Below are 9152 nucleotides of genomic sequence, written 5' to 3' on the forward strand. Positions count from 1 at the left end.
ATCCTTTTGTCAATCCTATGGTTGTCATTTATGCATGTGTTCTTTGTCAACCATTATGGTCTACTGATTAAATTAAATTAAATTAAATTAAATTAAATTAAATTAACTAATAATAATAATAATATTGTTTTCTTCAAACCATTTACAATTTTGGCATATGATTATAACAACCGAGTAAAGCTTACAAATAAAATATATTATTTGCAAATGATTGGTAAAATTTATTATAAAATTAAATGCAAAAATTTTAATTAAAAAAAATTATGGTAATATTTTTAAACAACTCTTTGTTTTTTTTTAAAAAATCAAATTATTAAATATTTTACTGTGCAGTCTTGCAACGCCAAACGTTAGACCAAGTCCAACAATAGATTAAATTTTAAAAAGTCAATTTTGCAGAATTTCAACATTGACCAAATTTTCACGGTTGGAATTGGCAACCACCAGTCCAAATAAATGACAAAAACTTGTATGAGAGTGAGATTAGGGATGTCAATGACCCAGACCCACAATGGACCCACCCCATCTGGGGAGGGTTTGGACATACTAAATGGGTCATGGGGCGGGTCTCGGGTCTAAAATCTGGGTATGGGGCGAGTCATGGGTCCTATAATACCCGCCCCATACCCTCCCCATATATGTGGATATAAATTGATATGCTCGCGAAGATGGTTGTGGGGTGAAGTGGAAGGTAAATAAATCACAGTTTTATTTTGTTATTGTACTTTTGTTTTAATTTTGTTACTATACTTTCTCTCTTTAAATTACATATTTTTCCGGTTTAAAATTGCAATTTTATTTTTTCAATGTATTTTCTCTATTTAATTTTGTAGGTAATTCTTCAAGTAATTTACAAACTTGTCCTACCATTCTTGACGAAGAGAAAGATGATCATGAAGAATGTGTCTAAAATATTGCTTACTCGCTGATTTTACATTGATCTGTTTAAGTTCTGATGAGTTATTTTTGGGGATGACAAGACTTTTTTTGGAGAGCTAGTAACTTTTTTTAATGTAATTCATTACGTCGTGAAAATACTTTGTTTGTTATTATTAAGTGTGGTCGAACACATGAATTAGTTTTCTATTGTGTTTTATTTAGAGACTTGTTTGTTTCATAATTCAGTCATGTGATAAGAAGATTACAGTTTTCATTTTAAAAAAAATTCGGGCCTAACGGGTCTCGCGGGTCTACCCAACCCCATTTCGTATTTGGGGTGGGGTGGGTCCGAAGAATATTTAACCGGGGGTGGGGCGGGTAATGGGTCAAAGTTTTCTTCATGGGCGCGGGTCTTGGGTTTAGCCATACCCGCCCCTAGGGATGTAAATGAACCAAACCGTTCGCGAGCTATTCGAAGCTCGGCTCGATAAAAAGCTCGTTTGCGTTTGTTTGTTAATCATTTCAAACCAAGCCCAAGCTCGATTTTGAGCTCGAAAATTTAATCAACCCAAGCTCAAGCCTAAGGATATTCGGCTCGTGAGCTCGCAAACATGTTCGATAATAGGCTCGCGAGCTCGAGCTCAGCTCGTTTAGGTGGCTCGTAAGCTCGAGCTCGAGCTCGAGTCGTTAGGTGGCTCGTAAGTTTGAGCTTGGCTCATTTGTTGAGTTGACAAATAAAAATATTAGTACTAATGTCAATGGAAGGAATTGAATACAAAACATGTTTGAAAAAATGATGAATTCACACCATTTAGTGACAATTACATTTGTAATCTTATTTGCATATCATTATACTAAAATGTTCTTTAAAATACAATAAATAAAATAAATTAACAGAAATACATCAACTTATTCTTTTTCCCTAAAAATTTATATAACCAAGTCATATACAAATTGAGTAACTTTTTTATTAGTCTCTGAAGGTTAATTAAAAATTTTACATGCTAAATTGATATGACATTTGACATTAATCAATAATTTAAGTTAATTATGTCGAATTCATTTCATAATGATGTGCTGTATTAGATCTACTATATTTAATGAATATTCTAGATGATTTTGGTTATATCAGTATATAATGAATATTCTAGATGTATGATTTTGGAATGTTCAATAATATACTGATTTATGTTTTTTTAGCTCTTATTTGTGTCGTTTTGGTTATTTATGAATGAATTTACATTTTTATGTCTGATTTAAAATTAGTTTATAGATATATTTAATTTTTAACAACCTCAATTCAAACTCAAACTCGAGCTCAATTCTAAGCTTATCGAGCTCGAAAACGAGACGAGCTCAAGCCAGGCTTGTTAAACATGCTAAATAAGTTATTAATGGATCAAGCTCGAGCCTGGCTTGATTAACATGTTAAACGAGCTTTTAACGAGCCGAGCTCGAGAAATAATTTCAATACAAACCGAGCTCGAGCCTGATAATAGAAGCTCGAATCGAGCTCGAGCCTCAAACAGTCTTAAACAAACCAAGCTCAAGCCTGATACTGTTTGATTTGGTTTGGATCGTTTACATCCCTACCCGCCCCATTGACATCTCTATGTGAGACGCTCTCACGGATCCTATTTTATGAGACAAATCTCTTAATTGGGTCATCCATGAAAAAGTATTACTTTTTATTGTGAATATCGGTAGGGTTGACCCGTCTCACATATAAAAAATCGTGAGACCATCTCACAAAATACCTATCCAAAATAAATTTACAAGGAAAAAAATTATTTTGATTTTCATTTATTTGTTAAAATAATTTCATTTTTAATGTAATAAATTGATTGCTGCTTTTGTTAAATGATGATTGGGTCTCCCGTTCCGGAATATATATATATATATATATATATATATATGAAAATAGCCAAAAATAATTATTATTAGAAACATAAAAGTAAGACTGAAAATGATCTTTATCCGAATTTTTTAGATCAATCAATTATTTTTAACTGGACAAGATTTGAAGTTCACAATCCCACTAATTATCTAGCTTTAATTCCACTAATTTAAATTATGATAAAAAATAAAGCTTAGTTAATAAAACAGAAATAATCTCCCTTTTATATTGGGATTTCCAAAAATTCAACCTTAAAATCTAAACAAATCCCAATAAGTTAAGATTCAAAAAATATTTAAGCAAATGCTAATTTTGGGTTTTGTTGGATACCTCCGATATGATGTTATATGATAGATAGATATATGTCTTAGTATATTAATTTTTTATAACGTGAGAATATGTATTTGTTATTTTTTCGACTTTAGTGCATTATTGTTATTACGGCAACAAGCAACTAATTTATTAAATTTAAGACAAAAACTTGTGTGAGACGGTCTCACGGATCATATTTTGTGAGACGGATCAACCCTACCGATATTCACAATAAAATGTAATATTCTTAGTATAAAAAGTAATATTTTTTCATAAATAACCTAAATAAACCAAAATTGTATTATACGATGATTCAAGAGTGCTAATGACACCAGACGAAGATCACTCGATGTATAGCTAGCGCACAATATTCCATCCTTTCCCGGTTCATCCTCACCAACATGAGAAAATGAAAAGGTAAAAGTTTGAAGTCAAAATGAACACCATGTAAACTAAATTACGTTTACATCTTCAAATAATCGATTCTAAAATCAATAATATTCTTTAAATATTAATTTATATGCATATTTTATTCAACGATTAATTTAATTATAATTCTGTTAAAATAATAATATAATAAAATCTTACGCTTAAATAATTATAAAATTTAATTATTGTTAGGAACAATTAATTAGAACTTAATTAAATCTATTAAAATAATTAATTCAAAGAAGTTTATAAAAAAATTAGATTAATTAAATTAGTAAATAAAACATATGGTTTTGGAATAAAGATTAGTCATTCATTTCCATGCAAGAGGTAGTAAAATCAGTCTACAGAAATAGTACTGATAATATTATGTTCTACGACATGGGGAACCAAGATTCTTCAGCCAATATCACTTACAAAGAGTAGATAACTTGTGAGAGAAGGGGACAAGGGAGATGAAACCATAGTCTATTACTCTTGATTAAGAATCTAGTTGATAAGAAAGTGCACGTATCTCGTGATACAAGTTGGCCACAATTAGCAAACAGATCCTATTTATGCGGCTTCTTCCACAACCTCGTTATCATGTTTGCGTTTTTCTTCTTAAGTAACTCTTCATCTAGATCATCTGCGTAAGGTGAACCTAACGTTCCCATTCGAGGGCCGAAGTGGCTGTCCACTGATCCAGTTCTCTCCCTGAATTGGCCATTATTCCCCGTTGAAAGCATTGCTGCTGCTGCCTCTGCAGCCTTCCGCCATTGATCTGACTGCACTTTTGGCCTTCGTAACTCGGTTTCCATCTCTACATTCACTGCTTGTGCTGCTTCCAGCTGCTCAGCCACTCGTGCTGCCTTCCTGTTACTCTTATCGATTTCTTCAGTCATGTACCCGATCTTCGTTAGAGCTTCCCTTTCTGCCATCCCTGCTGCATCTACATCTGAAACAATATCATCGCTAACTTTACCATTGCTGATTTTCTTGATTTCAAGTTTCAACTTCTCGTTCTCTTCTGATAATTTCTTCCACTCCATCTCTTCATTCATCAAAAGGGACTTCAAACTTTCTCTGTCTGCCTTTGATTTGCTGAGTTTTTGTTTCAGTTCATGTTCCCTTTGGCCCGACACTGTATTTGTGAGTTTTATCGCCAGTCCCTCGTTCTCCTCACAGATACCTTGCAATTCAGTCTCTTTATCCATCAGGTTGGCTTTTAACTCTTCAATTTCGTATCTAGATTTCCTTATCTCCATCTCGAGCTCGGCTTCTCTCTGACTTGATGTCAATTTTATCTGCTCCGCCGTTTCAAAAGCCTTTCTCATCTGTTCCGTGCTTCGAACTTGTTCTTCACTGTATCTAGTCTCGGATGCTTCTAAAGCCGATTTTAATCGTTCCACTTCAACTTTCATAGATATAAGCTCTGTTTCGGCGGACTCTTCCCCTTTTCTCTCTTCCTTGTGAGAGTCTTTGCTGCTAATATCATCCTCAAGTTTTCTTACATGCTCTTCCAAATATTTAACACGAGCCCTTGATTCCTCCAGCTCGGAGGCTATAGCATCATATGCTTCCATGTTTTTCAATCCATCCGACCTAAGTGTCTCCACCATCTTTTTTGCTGTTTCCAGTTGAGTCAGAGTTTCTCCCACGAGTTCTTGCGCCTGGGCCTCAGATTTTTTGCTGTCTCTTAACTGGTTCTTCATGTCTTCCACAAGTAAGAGAGCTTCCGCCAAGTTTTCTTTCACCACACAGAGATCACTTTGTGCTGATTCCGAATTTTTTGTCAATGTAGCTTCAGACTCTGTCAAATTTTCAAGCTCGACCTTGAGTTTTTCAATCTCATTCAAGGCCGAAGCTAACAAGGATAAATCATGGGAGTGCTGTCTCTGGATAGCCTCGAGTTGAGATTGAAATTCTTCATCATGCCCTTCCAACGCCTCCTGGAGCACTAATTTGTGAACTTCCTCGGAAGCTGACTGCTCCAGAAGTTGCTTCTGAGATTCTTCAAGCTTCGAAGACAGCGTTAAGAGCTTCTGGTTTGATTCCTCAGCGTCTTCCCGGGCTTCTTTCTTTAATGCTTCGGTTGAGCATAATTGATCCTTGACAATTTTCAGATCATTCTCCAGCTTAGAAATCTGAGTCTCTAGATCGGAAACTTTACCTAGGCGTTGCATGCTCTGAAGATTGAAGGAAGAAATTTCACTAGATAAATTGTTTAAACAAGACTAGGAATATGAAACCATTGCCAGATATTACAATCATAAAACACAATATGTTGTAAGCAATATTGTTGCATACGACCACAGCCTATAATAGAACTGAGCTGAATACTACTCATTCTCGTACTCAAAAGTTTGAGCTTGAATTTTTCAGAAAGCTCCAAGCTCGAACATTCAAATTCGAGCTTCATCCATTTGGTCAAACCTTAGTTATCAAGATCAATTAAGCAAAAACTCGAATTCAAAAAGCTCGGTGAAGAGTGGAATTCAAAAACTCAATAGTCAATTCAATTTGTTTGTAAATTGTACCGTAAGTGAAATAAGAGATTCTGTGAATACTGCAACCTATATTAAGCAGCCCAAATACGATACTTAGTTCACAGACATAGATTTAAAAAACTTTAGGACCAACAAAAGAACATTTGTTTACCTCAGATACCGGGCTTCTAAGTGACTTGCGCTCCAAATCTTTGGGACTTCCCTCCTTATGTGCTCTACTAGCTGAGTTGGAAGACAACGCAGTGTGGTCTGAATATCGTGGAGTAGACTTGAGCTGACGAACGACTCGAGGCGAAATTTTTTGAGATAATTCAGCTTGAGGGCTCGAGTTTTTCTGAGGCACCTCAGTTGAAGTAGAGCGAGGAGAAGTCCTTAGAGGCCCTCCGGAAGAATTGGTTCTGCATTCAACAACAATAATTTAAACAATATTATGACACATTTGGAATGCAAAATCTGTATCACGAGTTAATAATTGAAACAGGAAATGCCCCAAGAATCTCTTCAATGTTTTTGCTTACATATATCAAATCATCAGCTTGCTTGTTCAGTTATAGTGACGAAAAGCAATATTGAAAAAATGTAAGTCGTATAGTGGAAGTGCATAGATGGATAAAAAGTTAAGGTATATTGAAATGGAGATAACAATCCTAGCTAGTGCAAGATATAAAACAAAAGTATTCCAAAAAACTAACCATCACTATGCATAGTATAGCATGTTAAAAATGATTAAGTAATTCATCAAACATTCTTGGAAAAGAGAAACAGGCAAAGAGAAACTAAAACCGAAATTATAGAACAAGGATTATCATAGGATGAAGCGTTCCAGTCCCAAATTTTCCAAAAAAGCATACATTATGCAGTAAACTCGTCAAGAAAGTCACCTTGCTTTAGGAGTCTGCATATCTTATCTTAATTACTCTCAGGCCAAAATGTGAAATGGAGTTGTAAAATAATATCTTCCTGAATGCTTACTGCCCTACAAGACCTGCAAATTGCAGAAAATACCACAAGCTAAGCGGCAGATATGGGGAATCCAATGAAATTTAATGCACAAGGAGCATCAATGGATCATTTATGACCTAAATTTCCATCTAAATTAATTACCACAACCTAGAATTCAGAATATAATATAAATTAATAAACATTATGATTTTAGTATCCTGGGATCTTTAGTGTCTAATCAGACAGACTCAACATGGTATTTTTTTCTTGATCAATGCAACTTCAATAATTCTTGGAGTGCTTGATATGTGGTAATTATTGTGGTCACGAGCATGGTCCACGGGCCATTCTAGGCTCTAGCCCCGTGATGTAAAGTGTTTCTTATTACAATCCAAGGGCCACTTTACGCAGCTTGAGGACCTACTTTCCATAAGGAATAAATGATGCCTACTGCTGAGAAGATTGCATAAAAGTTTCGATAAAAAAAAATTTATTGCAGAAGGTTAAGCATCTGAAACAAATAAACAGAAAGGTGAAGATGAGAAGTAAATGAAAACCAACAAAGAAAACATTGAAAATTAGCTAGAAATGACCCATAAAGATGTAATTTTTGAATGTTCTTTTCATACAGTTGACCTCACATAGGAAATGTTAAAAAGGAAAAGAAAAAGCATATTGGTTCGGAAAACACAAGGAACACAGGCAAAAACAGAAAAAGGGTAAAAAAAAAAAAAAAAGATGGATAATTGGGAATAGGGTGTCATCGGCATTTCGGAGAATTGAAATAGCAAGCAGTGCCACGCAGTGACCCAAAAAAAAAAAGAAAGTTAGCAAAAACACAAAATGGGTCTCCAAATCTGCCTCTTTTTTCTCAATGAAGAGTTTTAACAGTCACTAGCGAAACAATTTCCTAGAACCAAAGCCAACATAAAAACCACGGAGAAATAACACACTCTTCCCTCGTACATTTGCCATTTTCAAGACACTGAGGAGCAAAGCAAGAAGCAAAGCAAACAGAACAACCTGCACATATGGCTGCCATTTTTCTTACCCAGAAATTCTTGAGAAGAGACAAAACAGGTCTCGCTGTTTCACTGCATACCACAAGATTTTCAATCCTTCAGGGAAAATGGAGTAGCCATTGTTGATAAAAAGAGCTCCCTTTTCGAGGTCCTTGCGCCGTACCCGGTTTTTCAAATTGTGTGGGTATAAGCGGGACAGTTAATCATGGGAATAATGGAGACTTGGCGTTTCACATGAGCCTGCAGATATTAAATTGAAAATTTATCTTAGGATTAGATCTACGTAAGATTTGATTCATGGGTCCGAAGAGAGACCCCACCCCTGCAGGAATCTTGCAATTTGTCAATGCGCATGGGGGAAATTTTTGTTTTGCGGCCATTTTCAAATAATTTAAAATATTTTTGTAATACAAAAATTTGTGTGAGACGGTCTCATAGATCGTATTTTGTTAGACGAATATCTTATTTGAGTCATCCATAAAAAATTATTACTTTTTATGTTAAGAGTATTATTTTTTATTGTGAATATCAGTAGGATTGACCTGTTCCACAGATAAAGATTCGTGAGACCGTCTCACAAGTGACCTACTCTTTTTCTTTATTTTTATGCCCGTTTTCAAATAATTTAAGCTCATTAATTTGTGCTTTTTTTATTTTTATTGTCTGAATTTTGTGAGGGATAACTGACTCAAATATTAAAATTTGATGAAATATTGGAGTGAAATGTGTTGTCCATAAAATTTTTTAATCATATTATAAGTTAGAAGAATATATTTTCTTAAATTTGGTTCATTTTTTCCACCTTTCTCAATTAATACGAGAGACTTAAAAGCACATTGGTAGTATTAAAATATCATCTTAGATTAAAGTATTTGAAAATTTGGGAAATTTCGATCTAAATGTAAATATTTTTTCTTATACGTGGGATTTATTGAAAAATATATGAAATCACATATATTGATAAATATTCATAATTTGCGCTCTCAAGACAACGTCATTAAAAGTAGCATCTTATTTATCCAAAAATTTTGGACTTTGGAATAAAATTTAGGAGAATTGAAAATAGTTTAAGTTGACATTAAGGTGCTAATTAAAGTTCTCTTCACTTTCTTTCCCATATATTCTCTTTAAAATAAGACTTATTTCGAAATTAATGAGCGAAACTAGACGTGGCCAAGGGCT

At 34.3% G+C, this 9152-nt stretch overlaps 1 protein-coding gene across 4 annotated transcripts; it reads right to left on the minus strand.

The window, feature by feature from the left end:
• Positions 1-3864: 3864 nt before the first annotated feature.
• On the minus strand, positions 3865-8216 carry LOC140970105 (interactor of constitutive active ROPs 3-like). 4 transcript variants are annotated; one of them, XM_073431678.1, is made up of 4 exons: positions 8000-8216; positions 6888-6991; positions 6158-6404; positions 3865-5685 (listed from the first exon to the last, which is right to left on the minus strand). In XM_073431678.1, exons 2-4 carry the CDS (start codon positions 6905-6907, stop codon positions 4069-4071), a joined length of 1884 nt encoding a protein of 627 aa, XP_073287779.1. In that variant the 5' UTR covers positions 6908-6991; positions 8000-8216; the 3' UTR covers positions 3865-4068. The 4 variants fall into 4 exon arrangements, with proteins under 4 accessions (XP_073287779.1, XP_073287781.1, XP_073287780.1 ...); XM_073431680.1 differs by having other exon boundaries at positions 7972-8216; XM_073431679.1 differs by lacking the exon at positions 8000-8216 and having other exon boundaries at positions 6888-7467.
• Between the last annotated feature and the right edge of the window lie 936 nt (positions 8217-9152).

This window comes from Primulina huaijiensis, unplaced genomic scaffold (genome assembly GCF_012295235.1).
Source record: "Primulina huaijiensis isolate GDHJ02 unplaced genomic scaffold, ASM1229523v2 scaffold43349, whole genome shotgun sequence".
Taxonomy (NCBI): domain Eukaryota; kingdom Viridiplantae; phylum Streptophyta; class Magnoliopsida; order Lamiales; family Gesneriaceae; genus Primulina; species Primulina huaijiensis.